Below are 16362 nucleotides of genomic sequence, written 5' to 3'. Positions count from 1 at the left end.
CTTTCATCGGCTCTTTGAGAGAAGATAGGGCAAGGTGCTGGGCTCTCTGGAACTCATCCCCAGTGGTTCCCGGTAGCAGAAGAGCACTGTAGCTGGCCAAGGGGCCGTTCATAGAAGGATGACAAGATGCATGGCTGGGCTTAGATGCTGCCCATCAAAGTATTTGCTCACTGTTTTTATATCGAAGTGCTAAATCTACTCAGACTGTTATTTTAATATGAGGGCTCCTACGGCAGTATTAAACATCATGAATTTGATCTGTCTTAATATTTAAGGCTCAGTAACTCTCTCCTGGTTAGAGAATTAGAGAATCAAGTTTGGTTGATTTGTGAAGATGGATTTTGGTTTTATTTTAACGGGATTTTTTTTTAATATAAATTTTTCCTCCACTGCAGAAAATTAATTTTAGAGAAATCTTTTGTGGTGTTTCAGGAGTAATATGCATTTACATTTATATGTAAGGGCTTGTGAGTGCCTCCTTAATCTGAAATAGTCAGGTGTCATTGTTGGGCCCTTATCTGGGAAAGTGTGTTCTCACCAGAGGGACCAGCAGTGCGAGAGCCCAGGGCCAGAGTGCCCTGCTTTGTTGGAAGGACACCAAAGGCCCACGTGGCAAGAATGGGTCGCTGGTGGAGAGAGTAGGGGTGAGGTTTGTGCCCTGTGGTGTGGAAATTGCTATTTATGGAATGCCAACTATGTCTGAGCATTTTGATAGACACTTTCATGTGTGTCCTCGTTTGGTCTTTACGGTAATGATGTGGATGATTTAAACCTTCAGTTTACAGCTGAGAAAACAAATGCCTACCCAGCCTTTGTTTAAATAATTTTGCTAAGATGACAGTGGTGCTGCTGCCACCCTTGTCGTGGAGCTAACTCCCAGTTCACCTCAGATTTTAATTTATGCTTTTAATGTATGAATTTTTAAAAACAAAGTTAATCACCAGGTAAGTAAAGAACAGCAAATGTGTTTAATTTCATATATGCCTGAGAACAGAAGGACCCCCTGAATGTATGTGTGAGCATGTGTGTGTGTTGGGGGGGGGGATGTGGGAATGTGTGTTGGAATGTGTGTGTGCATGAGCATGTGTGTTGGAGCATGTGTGCACAAGTGTATATGGGAACTCATAGGAGTATATGTGGGAGTGTGTGTGCATGAGCATATGTGTTGGGGCATGTGTGTATGAGTGTGAGAGCATGTGTGCACAAGTGTATGTGGGAGCTCGTGGGAGCATGTGTGGGAGTGTTGTGTATGTGCATGTGTGTTGGAGCATGTCTGTATATGTGGGAACAGGTCTGTGGGTGAGAATGTGTGCACAAGTATATATGGGAACTCACAGCACATGTGGGAGTGTGTGTATGTGAGCATGAGTGTTGGACCATGTGCACATGAGTGCATGTGGGAGTGTGTGTGAGCATGAGTATATGTGGAAGCTTGCAGCATGTGTGGGAGTGTATGTGTGTGAGCATGAGTGTTGGAGCATGTGTGCACGAGTGTATGTGGGAGTATGTGTGTGAGAGCCTATGTGCACGAGTACATGTGGGAATGTGTGGGAGTGTGTATGTTGGAGCATGTGTGCACAAGTATATGTGGGAGCATGTATGTGTGAGTGTGTGTGAATGAGTGCATGAGGGAGTGTGTGGGTGTGCATGAGCATGTGTGTTGAAGCACGTGTGCATGAGTGTATGTGGGAGCGTTGTGTGTGAGAGCCTGTGTGCATAAGTGCATGTCAGAGTATGTGGGAGCATGTGTGTGTATATGAATTCATGTGGGAGCATGGGTATGTGTGAAAGCGTGTGTGCATGAATGCATGTGGGAGCATGTGGGAATGTGTATGTGAGTGTGAGTGAGCACATGTGCACGAGTGTGTGGGAGCATGTGTGGGAGTGTGTGCGCATGAGTACATATGGGAGCTCACAGCACTTGTGGGAGTGTATGTGCGTGAGCATGAGTGTTGGACCATGTGCAGATGAGTGCATGTGGCAGTGTGTGTGTGGGTGTGTGTGAGCATGAGTATATGTGGAAGCTTGCAGCAGTGGGAGCTTGCAGTGTGGGAGTGTGTGTGCATGAGCACCTGTGTTGGAGCATGTGTGTACGAGTGTATGTGGGAGCATGTGTGTGTGCATGAGTGCGTGTGGGAGTGTGGAAGCATGTGTGGGAGTGTGCATGTGAATAGGTGTGTGAGAGTGTGTGTGGGAGCTGTGCTTTAAGGAGCCAGTTCAGCTGTCAAGTAATCCATTGGGCTGGGTCCAGTTAGCTTTCTCTGCGTCCATGTGAGTGCCTATGGCTTGAGGCATGTGGTGTTGGGAGTCAGTGCCTGTGACAGGGTCTGTAATAGGGTGTGTGGAGGTAGGGATGTCTTAGTCACATGTCCTTGTCCTTCCTCCCTCTGCTCAGTGGGATGGGTGTGGGGTAGATGGAAATACCTGTCACCATCTGGGGAGCTAGTGTCCTGGGGACACAGTTTGGGGCCATAGAGCTACCTGGATGGTGATGATGAGTGTGTGTGTAGAATGGGAAGGGATAGTGAGGGGGCAGGTGGGCGAGGGGAGTTCTTGGACCTTCCTTGGTGTCAGAGGGAAGGTGCGCCTGTCAGGGCCTTCTTTCTAAGGAACCTGGGTTAAACTTTTCAGTTCTGCTTGTGTTCAAAGAACTGCAATTTTAAAATTCCTTATTATTTTATTGAAATATGATTATATCCTAACCTTCCAGTTTGGGTTTTTCCCCAAATCCCTGCATAGAGTAATAGGGAAGTTGCCTGCCACTGAATCTTTGGCCGGTAGTCAATCCTCCTTCCCCACGTGGGCAGTGCACACTGAGTTGGCACACCTTGCAGCACCAGTTCCTTCTCAGCTGTTCAGCATGGATGTGATGCATTACTTAGCCTGGCTACGGGCACAGCTCCTTCCAGATGCTGCTGCTGGGGACAGATGTGACTGTGTGAGCTGCGTGCTTCTCAGAGGCGTTTGTGACAGACACCAGTGACGTGAGAGCTCAGTGCTATGGGGGATGTCACCAGGAAAGTCACACTGCTGGGTTATAATTGCCAGTAACTCTCCTAGTGCACTTCTCTCCTACCATGTCCTCCTCACTCCCAAATGTAAAAAACATTTACAAAGAAATCCATGTACTTTTTAGAAGGAAACTTGGTATGATGCAGTGGTTTCCTGTCCATCGCACTGCTCAATAGGACTTTGTGAGAAGAAAATATCCCCAGAAGGTCAAAAAGGGTAAAAATATAGGAAAACTCCAAGCAGAATATTATTTCATTTGTTTTGAGTTCCCTGAGCTTTAATAATGAAATAGTGCTTAAAAGAATAGTGTGGTCTCACATGTATGATTTTCAAGAGGAGGTAAAACAAATCTATGCTGATAGGAATCAGAACATCAGTTATGTAAGGGTAGGGCTTGACTAGGAGTGAAGGGGGATGAGGGAATTCAGTGGTCATGGAAACGTTCCATACCCCATTAGGATTATATGGATATATATGTTTGTCAAAAGGTTTGAATTGTACATGTCAGATTTGTGCAGTTGATGTAAAATTTAACTTCATTTTGACAAGACCATCCAAGAAAAATGTTTTTTATTATGTATTTTTACATTCATTATAATAACTAACCCCTATCTACTGGTGTCAACCTTTTTCCAGTTCAAGTGCAGGGTGCAAGCTTTCCCTCCCTTTATCTTCTCCCATTTGTTCTATCCTGGGTCTCCAGGATCGTGCCCTGGGCCAAAGGCAGGCGCCAAACTGCTGCGCCACCCAAGGATCCCTGTTCTACAGTTGTCTTAAATATTCCATCTGTTTACATTGAGAACCATATCAGACGTTAGGATAATTTTTGCATCAACCGGCAAATATAATATGTCCCCTTATTTTTATTTTTTCATCCTTTATTTTTTTCTTAGTGTTCCAAAATTATTTTTTATCATTTTTTTCCTGTTTAGAGAATGTCGTTTAGCAATTGTCTCTTCAGTTTATTCTTCCGGATTTTCAGAAAAGTTGCAGAAGTTGTACATGTGAGATTGTACAAAGAAGAAAAATATTGAAAGTCGTGAGAAAAAATGGCATGTCAACTGTAGGAGAAAAATAATTCAGTGATACTCACCCTGCTTCTCCTAATGTTAATACCTTCCATAACCATAGACTAGTTACTGAAATAGGAAACCCACATTGGTACACTATTAGAACCTCATCTTTAGCTCATTAGAATTTTGTCAGTTTTTCCACTAATCTTTTTCTAAAAACAGATGTAATTCACAAAAAATGAAATTCAACTATTTATAGTGTATAATTTAGTAGTTTTTAGTATAGTCACAGAGTAGTGCAAGCATGACTACCATCTACCTAATTTTAGAATATTTTCATCACTACTAGTAGAAACCAGGATGCCCATTAGCGGTCACTCCCCATTCTCTTCACCTAGCTCCTGGAAACTGCTAATCTGCTTTCTGTGTCTATGGATTTACCTTAATCTGGGCCATTCATAAAATTGGAATTTTATAATTTGTAGGTTCTTTCATGTAGTGTGTTTTTACGGATCATCTGTATTGTAGTGTGTACAACAATACTTCATTCCTTCTCATTGCCAAATGATATTTCACTGTGTAGATATACCAAAATTTGTTTATTCATTTGCCACTTGATGGACATTTGGGTCATTTCCACTTTGGGGCCATGTTATAAATTGTCAACACTTATTAAGTGGAGCACAGGTTGCTGGATGGTGAGCTATGGTTCAACAGTAGGCCACAAGAGGAATTGAAAAAGAGGTCCTAGAGGACACCTTGAGGTGCCACACTGGGAGATGAAGGTGGAGTGCAGACGGGGGGAGGGGTAGGAGGGGGCCAAGTGCCTTTATCAGGGTCTGGGGTTCCTGGGTTAGGGCTGGACTGATCAGTTCAAACCAGAAGAGTTAGGACTCAGGGAAGCCCTGTGGGGATCTTATCTAAGTAGAGGGCACATGAGGGGAAGATGCTGGGAGGTGAGGTGGGGGGTTGTTGATCACAAGGGCTGTGGGATAAGTCATACCAGGGACTTAACATTTGCTTGTGACTCTGCGGGCTGTGCTTGAGAGGCTACCATTAGGCCATTTGACCAAAGAAATGCACGGTGAGGTAGCAATCCCAGGATGCAGCTGAGCTACACTCTCAACAGGTTGTTATTGAGCAGTGCTGTAGCGAATGTTCCTGTACAAGTTTGTGTGGTGTAGCCTTGCTGCTATTGTAGTCTGCTGATGACAGATTTTCTTAATTTTCCTTCATCTAAGAATGCTGGAGTTCCTCTTCATTTGTGAAGGACATTTTCACTGGGTATAGGATTCTAGGTTGGTGATTCTTTTCTTTCAACATGTGGAAAGTGTTGTGTCATGTTATTCCAGTCTCTATGGTTTCTGGTGAGAAATCCAATATCATTGGATTGTTTTTCCTTCCGTAAACAATGTGTCATTTCCCTCTGCAGCTTTAAATATTTATTTTCTTTGTTCTTAGTTTTCAGAAGTTTGGCTATGATGTGTCTTGGCATAGATTTCTTGAGGTCTGTCCTACTTTGAGTTTGCTCAGCTTTTTGGATCTGTATGCTTGTGTTATGCCAAATAGGGTAAAATCTCAGCCATTGCTTCTTAGAGTATTTTCCAGCCTGCAGCCATATGAATGTTAGATCTTCTTTACAGTCTCACTGGACCCAGGAGGTTTATTTTTTTCTCAGTCTTTTTTCTGTTACTCAGATTCGATAATTTCTATTTTCCTATCTTCCAGTTCACTGATTTTTCCTCTGTCCCTTCCATTTTTTTCTCTATCAAGTTTTTAATTTCAGTTATTATATTTTTCAGTTCTAACATTTCCCCTTTGTTGTCCTTTATATCTTTGATTTCTTTGCTGAGACTTTCTGTTTTTTATTTGCTTCTAGCAGATTGCTGTTACTCATTGAATAACTTTTATATTGGCTGCTTGAAAACTCTCATCATATAATCTTCATATCTATGTCATTTTTGTGTGGGAGTCAGGTAAATGCCTTTTCACACTCTAGTTGATTCATTTATCTCCAAACCCATAATTGAGCCATCTACAGCAACAGTCTCTGTCTCAAGTAATAAATTTTCCATGATTGTTTATAACCAGAATTTGCTGATCTGTGGCCTGAACAGACCCAAATTCTCTGTACTTTCCTCCCTGCACCGTTTTGGTACATAAGATGATTACCTTTCTCTTAGTCTGTGTTCCCTTCCAAGACTGTCACCAGGCTGATTCTCCTGTGTGTGTCAGCCTTCCTGATTCTGTGTATCCTATGTCATCTTCTCTCTTGGTATATTCCTTGTTTAGGGGGAGCATGTCCTGTTGAGTCTCCAGAGAATGGGTGTGTGGGACACAAAACTTTTGAGATACTATATGTTTGGAATGTCTTTATTTTACCCTCACCTATAATAGTCATAATTTGGCTGGGTATAGAATTATTTTTTATTTCTGAATTTTTTTTTTATTTCTGAATTTTGAAGACATTATTGCATTATCCTGTAATGTCCAATGTTGAGTAGTTTTGATGCCTAATTCTTTGTATGTGGTCTGTTTTTCCCTCTAGAAGCTTATAGAATCCCCTCTTTGTTTCATTTTCTGAACTGAAATTTTATACTGATATGCCTGGTCTATTACATGTATATTTTATTAATTTTGGTGGAAACTAAAAGGTCCCATTTCAGTTTGGAAACTTTTGTCTTTTAATTCTAGCAACCTTTTATCAGTTATTTTGAATTACTGAATCATTACTGAGCGATTTCCTTTCTCTGTTGACTCAGTTTTCTCTTTCTGGAATATCTGTTATTTGGGTGTTGAGCCTCCTATTCTAGTCCTCTTTTCTTGTATTCTTCATCTCTTTGTTCTTTTAGCACCACATTTAAGAGATTTCCTTAACTTTATTTTCTGTCTTTCCTATTGAGGTCTTCATCTTTACTATCATGCATTTAATTTCTAACAGCCTTTTTTTTAGGGGGGGATTAAAAAATACAACATCTCATTCTTGCTTAATGGATGATATAACTTCTTTTATCTCCTTGAGGAAAGTATCAGCAATGTTTTTTAAAAATTTCTCTTCTTATTACACACTCTTTTATTTTCCCTCCTTTTGTTTCTGCTGAAAATAATGACCATCTTTTTCTCAGGGGTCTGATGATGTGCATTGTCTTCTCACGTTTAAGGGTGGGACTTATAGTACAACACCCATTCATGATAAAAACTCTCAACAAAATAGATCTAGAAGGAACATATCTCAACATAATAAAGGCCATATATGGAAAAACCCACAGTGAACATCATATTCAGTGGAGAAAAATTGAAAGCTTTTACCCTAAGGTCAAGTACAAGACAAGGATATCTACTCTCATCACTTTTATTCAACATAGTCCTGGAAGTCCTAGCCACAGCAATCAGACAAGAAAAATAAATAAAAGCCATGCAACTTGGTGAGGAAGAAGGAAAACTTTCACTATTTGCAGACAACATAATACTCTATATTAGAAAACCCCGAAGACTACTAAAAAACTGCTAGAACTGATGAATGAATTCAGTAAAGTCACAGGATACAGAAACTCAACATAGAGAAATCTGTTGCATTTCTATACACTAATAATGAAGCAGCAGAAAGTGAAATCAAGAGAACAATACCATTTACAGTTGTACCAAAAATAATAAAATACCTAGGAATAAACTTAACCAAAGAGGTGAAAGATCAGTACTCTGAAAACTAAACATCGATGAAAGAAATTGAAGATGAAATGAAGAATGGAAAGACATTCCATGCTCATGGATCAGAAGAACAAGTATTGTTAAAGTGTCTAAACTACCCAAAGCAATCTATAGATTTAATGCAATTCCTATCAGAATACCAATAGCATTTTCCACAGAACTAGAATGAACAATCCTAAAATTTGTGTGGAATCATGAAAGACCCTGAATAGCCAAAGCAATCCTGAAAAAGAAAAACAAAAACAGAGGTACTACATTCCAGACTTCAGGTTGTATCACAGAGCTGTAGTCATCAAAACAGTATGTACTGGCACAAAACTAGACACAGAGATCAATGGAACAGAATAGAAAGCCCAGAAATAAACCCACAATTATATGGTCATTTAATCTTTGACAAAGGGGGAAAGAATATGTAATGGGAAAAAGACAGTCTCTTCAGCAAATAGTGTTGGGAAAACTGGACAACTATGTGCAGAAGAATGAAACTAGACCACTTTCTTACACCATACACAAAAATTAATTCAAAATATATTAAATGTGAGACCTGAAACCATAGAAATCCTAGAGGGGAGAGCACAGGCAGTAATGTCCCTGACATCAACCATAGGAACATTTTTCTAGTTATATCTACTGAAGCAAGAGAAATAAAAAGAAAATTATTGGGGCTACATCAAAATAAAAAGCTTCTGCACAGCCAAGTAAACAATCAATAAAACTAAAAGACAACCTACAGAATGGGAGAAGATATTTGTAAATGACATATCTGATAAAGGGTCAGTATCCAAAATAATAAAGAATTGATACAACCCTATACCCCAAACCCAAACAATCCAATTTAAAAATGGCCAGAAGACATGAACAGACATTTCTCCAAAGAAGACATACAAATGGTCAACAGACACATGAAAAGATACTCAACATCACTCATCATCAGGGAAATGCAAATCCAGACCACACTGAGATATCACCTCACACCTCTTAGAATGGCTAAAATCAACAACACAAGAAACAACAGGTGTTGGTGGGGATGTGGAGAAAGGGGAACCCTTGTGCACTATTTGTGGGAATACAAACTGGTGCAGCCACTGGGAAAACAGTGTTTCGTTTCCTCAAAAGGTTAAAAATAGAACTATCCTGTGATCCAGTAATTACAATACTGGATACTTAGCCCCCCATATACAAAAAACACCAGTTCAGAGGGATACAGGCACCCCTATGTTTATAGCAGCATTATCTATAATAGCCAAACTGTGGAAGCAGCCCAAGTGTCCATTGATGAATGGATAAAGATGTGCATGTGTGTTTGTACAATGGAATATTACTCAGCTATAAAAAAGAATGAAATCTTTCCATTTGCGGCAACATGGATGGAGCTAGAGAATATTATGCTAAGTGAAGGAAGTCAGGGAAAGACAAGTACCATATGATTTCACTCATGTGGAATTTAAGAAACAGGAAGGAAACACATGAGCAAAGGATAAAAAAGAGACAAACTGAGAAACAGACTCTTAACAAATGGATGATCACCAGAGGGAAGGTGGGTGGGGTGCTGGGTGAGATAGATGATGAGGATTCAAGAGTGCACTTATCCTAATGAGCACTGAGTAATGTATAGAAGTGTTGGGTCACTATATTATATACCTGAAACCTAATACCGTATGCTACCTACACTAGAAAAAACAATGGGAGGGATTTGTGCTGATTGGGAGCCCTAGCACGTGGGTGAGGCTTGGGAACTTGACTGTAGTGAGAGCTTGTTCAGCCATTCAGTGGGAACCCACAGGTCAGCACCCTTAGGTGTTTTCTCTTGGGTTATTCAGATCGGCTGGAGAGGATTCATCTAGTCTGTCTATAGGGCAGAGGCCTACAAACTCTGGAAACAGAGTAGGGAAGAGAGAGTATCTTAGAATTTGTGGATGTGTTTTCACATAATTCATGTGTTTTCCAGACAAAGCCTCCATCTTTAATTGTGCTGAATGTCCCTGCTCTGGATTCTTTAGAAAATAAATTCCCAGTCCTCGAGGGAAAGAGCAATTGCTTAGGGGCAGGGAAAAGGGTAAGAGTCCAGAGATGTAATTGTTTCTTTTTGTAAAGGTCAGGCTTATTGAGTTATAATTTTACATAGAGTAAAATTCATTTATTACTACAGAGTTCTAGAAGTTGTGACATAGGCACACACCATGTAACCACTGTTGTAATCAAGACACAGGATAGTTTCATCATTGCAGAATATTTTCTTTACGCCACTTTGTGATCACCTCCTCCTCACTCCCAAGCCCTGGCAACCACAGATCTCTTTTCTCTTCCTGTAGTTTTGCGTATATAAACAGAATCATGATGTGTGTAGATTTTGAGGTCTGGCTTTTTTCTCAGTGTAATTCATTTGAGATTCATCATGTATTTGTGTGTATCAGTTGTTAATTTCTTTTACTGATATTTACATATTTTTTTTTACTCTACGGAGATACCATGGTCTCTCTATGCATCAGTTGAAAGATGTTAGGGTTATTTCCAGTTTTTGGCAACTGTGAACAAAGACATTGTGAATAAAATATTTGAAAATATATTTAACCAAAGAAGATACATAAATGGGAAGTAAGCACATGAAAAGATGTGTCTTTTCCAATATTTGGATAATTTTTATTGAGTTATTTGTTTTGTTATTGAGTATATTTGAGTTTATAGTCTATATTCAGGTATTTTTAAAAAATAAATCAGATACATATTTTACAAGTATTTTCTCCTGGCCTCCAGGTTCATCTTTTTATTTGCTAACTCTATCTTTTGAAGAACAGATGTTTTCAATTTTGATACAGCTTATTCTTTTTTTTTTCTTGCATGAATTGTGCTTTTTGTTTTTTATCTAAGAAATTCTTACCAAATTCAAGGTTACAAAGATTCTGTCTTGTGTTCTAGATGTTTTTTAGTTTTAGGTTTTACATTTAAGTCTATTACTAATTTTCATGTAAGTTTTATATGTGAGGTGAGGTATGGATTCACATTCTCTGGTTTTACATGTGTTCACTTTTTCCAGCACTTGTTGAAAAGGCTGTTATTTTTTTAAATTAATTAATTTTTTATGGTGCAGAAAGTTGTTTTTATTATAGCATGGGGATGGGACCCTGGACTAAAGGAGCTACACTGGGGAAGATAAAGAGCAACTGATTATATACTTTTAAGTTTGTGGAGGGAAGAGGTGGGGAGAGATGACGTAAATTTCTAATCTGTTGCTGAAAGTAGGGTATACCTGGCCTTGAAGGTCTATTTGTCAAGATAAGGTTGTATTTAGTCTTTAATGAAATATCAACATTAAGGCAGCTAGGAGTTACTTAAGGAATTTTTTTTTAATGAAAGATTTATTTATCTTAGAGCACATGAGGGGCAGGGGAGAGGGAGAGAATCTTCAAGTAGACTCCATGCTGAGTGTGGAGCCTGACATGTGGCTCAGTCTCACCACCTGTGAGATCATGACCTGAGCTGAAGCTAAGAGTCAGACGCTTAACTGAGCCACCTAGGTGCCCCGAGGAATCCTTTTTAAAAATTAATTAATTTAAATAATGCTTACATCCCATGTGGGGCTTGAACTCAGGACCCTGAGATCAAGATTCCCAGGCTCCACTGACTTAAGCCAGACAGGCAATCTGAAAAGGCTGCTATTTTTTTTATTAAAATGCATTTCTAAAAAAGATATCAATTGCATCTATGTGTTTGTTGAGATTTTACAAAACTGCAGTCTGTTCCAGGTTTCTCTAATCCTATTTCATTTGTCTCTATGATTGTCCCTTTACCCTATCACACTGTCTTGATAACTAAGTCTTGAAATCAAGTACTCTGAATCTTTCAGTTTTTCTTTTTCTAATTGTTTTGGCTGTCCTAGTTCCTTCACTTTTCCAAATAAATTTGAGAATCAGTTTGTTGATTTCTGCAAACAAGCCTTACTGGGACTTTGATTGGGATTGCACCGAATATATAGATCACTGGAGAGATTGACACTGTAACAATATTGGGTCTTCTGGTCCATAAATGTGTTATATCTCTCAGTTTACTTAGGTTGTCTTTAATTTCTTATGTCCATGTTTTATGATTTTTAGCATACAAATCTTGCACATATTTTGTAAGATTTATACTTAAATATTTTATGTTTTTGGTGCTGTTGTAAATGATATTCTTTTTTTTAAAAAATTCCTTTCCCATTGTATTGTTACCAATATGTGGATACAATCGATCATTGTATGCTGACCTTGCTAAACTCAATTAGTTTGTGTTATTCAGGGGTTCTGTGTTTTAACTGATTTTCTTTCCTTCCTTTCTTAAGTCAGTAATGGAAATAGCATTAAAGTTTTCAACTCTGATTGTGAATAGATTTGCCTATAGAGTTCTATCATATATTGCTTTGTGTCTTTTGAAGCTCTTTTGTTGGGTACATACATAATTGAGACCATTATGTCTTCATGTTGTGTTGACCTCTCTATAATTATGCGGTGTCACTCTGTAGTCCTGGTAACATTTCTTGTTCTGAAGTCTACTTTGTTTGGTAGTAATATAGGCTCTGTAGCCTTCTTTTAAGTAGTATTTGTATGACATATTTTATTTATTTTTTTAAAAGATTTTTTATTTATTCATTCATAGAGACACAGCTAGAGAGAGAGAGGCAGAGACACAGACAGAGGGAGAAGCAGGCTCCATGCAGGGAGCCCGATGCGGAACTCGATCCCGGGTCCCCAGGATCACGCCCCGGGCTGCAGCTGCAGGCGGCGCTAAACCGCTGCGCCACCGGGGCTGCCCTGTATGGCATATTTTAGATATTTGTTTTTACTTTTAACTTTTGTCTTTATATTTATCTTGGGTGTCTTATGGACAATATATAGTAAGGTCTTACTGTTTTATGCATTCTCTGTCTTCCAATCAGTGTGTTTATAGAGTTTTCATTTAATGTATATAGAAAGAAATATGAAAATATCTCGTTTATTTTTTCCTCTTTTTTTGTTTGCTATAGATTATTTGAATATTTTATTTTATCTACACTGTTGGCTTATCACTTTAAAAACTTTTCTTATTATTTGCCCTAGGGTTACAATATAATCTTTAAATAATACTACACTGCTTGGGGTGTACTGTAGGAACCCTACATCAGTGCTTTTCCATCTATGAATGATACTTATTTCAGATTCCTTTTCTAGATGTTCATGTGGCTGGGTCATCTCCCAGTCTGGCTCTGTTGATTACTTTATTGCTCGACTCTGGGCCTTCTGTCTCCCTTGCTTTGTCATCATCATTTCTGATTGAACGTTGGACATTATGTGCAGGGCAGTAGAGCTAACTTTTTCTGTAATGGTCTGGAGAGTAAATATTTTAAGCTTTAGGGCCATATATGGTTTCTGCTGCATATTCTTCTTCTTCTCTCTATCTCTCTTTTTAAAAATATCCCTTTAAAATGTAAAAATCCCTCTTAGCTCACAGCCTGTATAGAAACCGTTCCTGGGCTGCTTTTGGCCTCTGGGCTGCAGTGTACCAGCCACTGCAGCAGAGAATGAGGTCACTGGTGTTGACATGTGGACATGGCCATGCCTCGTTCTGCTGGGCTGTTGGTGTGGGATGAGATGAGTGTGGGTTTTGTTGTTGCCGTGCTTGCCTTCTATGTACCATGTGCTTCAAATACCTCTCTTTCCCCTGTGCTGAGTGAGGGTGAGGGCTGAGGTGCCTGAGTGGTTTCCTCAGTGCCCTAGTCCGCCCCTTACTGTTGACCTTCCCTCTGTGTCTGTTTCTTACTTTGCTCCTGTCCCAGCTGTAGACTGCCCTTACTGGCTGCTGAATGTTTGCTGAGCTGATGCTGGAGGACGAGGGGAGCTGTTTGTCATCTCAGTTCAGCCCCTGTTATCTGTGTCTGGCTGGTAGGGCCTTCCCAGGCCTCCTCCCTGTGACAGCCACACTCTGCACCTGGCCTTTGGTAGCCCGTACTAGGGAAAGTTGCCCCCTCCATGGGTAGAGCACAGCAGTCTTCACTTTGCCCTGGGAGCCCTGGGTCAACAGCAAAAGCCTCTGGGTGGCCTTGGTGTGTGACACTTCCCACTGAGGACTTAAGTCTGCTCTTATAACCCACGCTTACTTCTTAAAAGGTTTAAGTGTAGTGCTAAGAAAGAGGTACCTATGTTGAGCCTGGATCCAAATATGATATTCAATCAAGAAGTGGATCAATGGCATATTAAAGTTTCCCAGTAGGAAGGAGTAAGCAGTAAGAAGAGTTGGATCCATCCTGGTTAAGAGCGTAGCTTTGTGTCGTGCTGTTTGCATCTAGCTGTGTTTTAGTGGTGCTAGAGTCCATGCAGGGTACCAGCTTCTGAACTCCAGAGAGAATTCCTCAGGAATATGGCAACACTGTGCATACTGTAGCCTATGACTCTGTGGGACCTGGAGGCCCCAAGAGCTGCCGTACCTGTACGTGGCCTCTAAGGGGTTGATGTACTTGGAATACAAATGAAGTAATAATTCTTCAAACAATCTTATGTGGACAGAATTAGAACACCATGAAAGGCCCTTGTGCTTTTAGTTCAGAATCTTAAAGTGATCTGATTATGAATAATATTTGAAGACAGGATGTCACTAAATAGATGGTCATTGAGTTTTATTGTGTCGCTCTTATGAGTGGAGCTCTTACATTGGAGTAACACTGTTTCTCATTCAGCTTGTAGTTGCTGGAGAGTCAGACCTGTCATTCAGAAGGGCCAAGAGCTCTGGAGGAATAGACTTTGCCTCCGTTCCTGTAGAGTCTCATTCTAACCAGAAGCATTCCCTCTCTCCCCCAGACCCAGATGCAGAAGTGTGTCTTCATGCACTGCGACTCGTCCAGTCTCTGGTCCTGGAGCCGGAAGTCTTATCCAAGTCGGCCTCTGAGTTCCGGAGCTCCCTGCCCCTGCAGCGCATCCTGGCCATGGCCAAGAGCCGCAACCACCACCTGCAGACCGTGGCCCAGGAGCTGCTGGACGACCTCCGCGCCCTGGAGCGTGATGTGTAGGGATGCTTGGTGTGTCCCTTCCCCTCCCCCAGGCCCCCACTTTGTGTTCTGAAACCATCACTGTGCGCCATGTGTTCTAGATGGTAGAATGTGAGTGCTCGAGAGGGACGTGAACGTGTTTGTATCCACACAACTTCCTGGAAGTGAAGAACCACAGAACTTCCTTCCTGTGGGTGGCTGGCTAACCTGGCCCAGGGGCAGTCTTCCAGAAAGGCCCATGTCCTGCACCTAGAAGAGGGCCGTCTTAGAGTGGCTCCTGCTGCTCAGGAGACTTTCTGACACCTGTGGGTTCCCCATACAGAGAGGATGAAATAACCATCTGCCCCATTGGTCAGCATTTATCTGAGATACATTTTTTTGAAAAACAATTCATTCTCTCTCTAGTTATAATTAATACCCTAAAATGCAAGTTTACCTTTAAACCTTTCGGTGAACCTGCTATTTCAGGTGACATTGGACATTTTAGTTCTATTTTTTGTGCCTGTTTTATTTTTGAATAAAGAAAGCCAGAAGAGTCACTGATGTGCACAACTATTGTTTTCTGAAATGTATACTTGCTATTAGGAAGTTGTATATTATAATGCATGTGCTTGGTGGGTAGAAAAAACCCTCCTTCCATTGTTCTGGGCCATTTGGCTATACATTCAGAAGTCCCATTTTTCCTATAACAAATATCATGAAAAGGGCCTCATAGATTAGAGTCCATGCAGTTGGTTGCAGTTCTTCACATGACATAGGTGGGTGTGTCCCAGGATCCCTTCACCATGTATGTCTTTCTCAACCACACCTAGGCCACTGGCAGAGAGCACAGAGGGACCACTTCATTTCTCACAGACACCATGCGTGCCAGAGTGCAAGTTCCATCCACATCACCCTATAAAGTCACATTAGGGAACACGTTCGCTCCTCCCTTGTGCTGCTTCCCTCACAGTGATGCTGCGGGCCCTTGGGCTCTGGGCATCCTCTCAGAGTGAAGGAAAGAGCTGTCATCCCCTGATGGTGGCAGCCTAATATACGTTTATAAGCTGTTTCTGCTGCGTGGCATGTTAGAGTAATTTCATTCTTCTTAGGTGGATCTTATAGGCAATGTGTAGTTTATGGCTGAAGCTGAAGCCAGGGGCTTGGAGGAAGGCACAGTGCTGACTCGCAGGCCGACAGATTGCGGAGCACTGCTAGCTCATCGGAGCCAGAGAGCTGTTGTAAGAGACAGTTTGAAATTCATGGGTGCAGAAATCCATCCATCTGTGTGCTGTGGTTCTGTAGGTCTGACTATTGGCGAATAAAATTGAGGATGTTGTGTGTTTGTACTTTTTCGAGCATGGTATTTTCTTTTCGGGTATTTGTTTGATAAGGTAATGGGAGATAAACTAGCGTAATGAGCTTGTGCTGCCTCTAGAAATGCTGGGTCTGTTCCTGCCAAAAACGGGATCTGCAGTGTATAGAGACACAGAACTGGGCCAAACATGAGTGTTATATAGCTTAGCTAATTAGTAGATGGATGTGATCAAGAAGGATACTTTTTTTTTTCTCCTAATTTTGAAGTGTTATAGGGATAGCAGGAGTCCTCATGAAAACTCCTTCAGGGAGAAACGCATGACAAATGCCATGTGTGGAGTG

The 16362-nt window shown here is 40.8% G+C and overlaps 1 protein-coding gene across 2 annotated transcripts in view; it reads left to right on the top strand.

The window, feature by feature from the left end:
• HSF2BP (heat shock transcription factor 2 binding protein) overlaps positions 1 to 16052 on the top strand; it is a 102225-nt gene extending 86173 nt beyond the window's left edge. For both annotated transcript variants that reach the window (XM_077879349.1, XM_077879347.1), the window contains one exon: positions 14537 to 16052. In XM_077879349.1, the coding sequence (XP_077735475.1) occupies positions 14537 to 14745 (209 nt within the window). In that variant the 3' untranslated portion in view covers positions 14746 to 16052. The remainder of the gene's footprint in view (positions 1 to 14536) is intronic.
• The last annotated feature ends 310 nt before the right edge of the window (positions 16053 to 16362 follow it).

This window comes from Canis aureus, chromosome 30 (assembly GCF_053574225.1).
Source record: "Canis aureus isolate CA01 chromosome 30, VMU_Caureus_v.1.0, whole genome shotgun sequence".
Classification (NCBI taxonomy): Eukaryota; Metazoa; Chordata; class Mammalia; order Carnivora; family Canidae; genus Canis; species Canis aureus.
The sequence above is the reverse complement of the archived record's forward strand: the minus strand, read 5'-3'. Positions and strand labels throughout refer to the sequence as shown.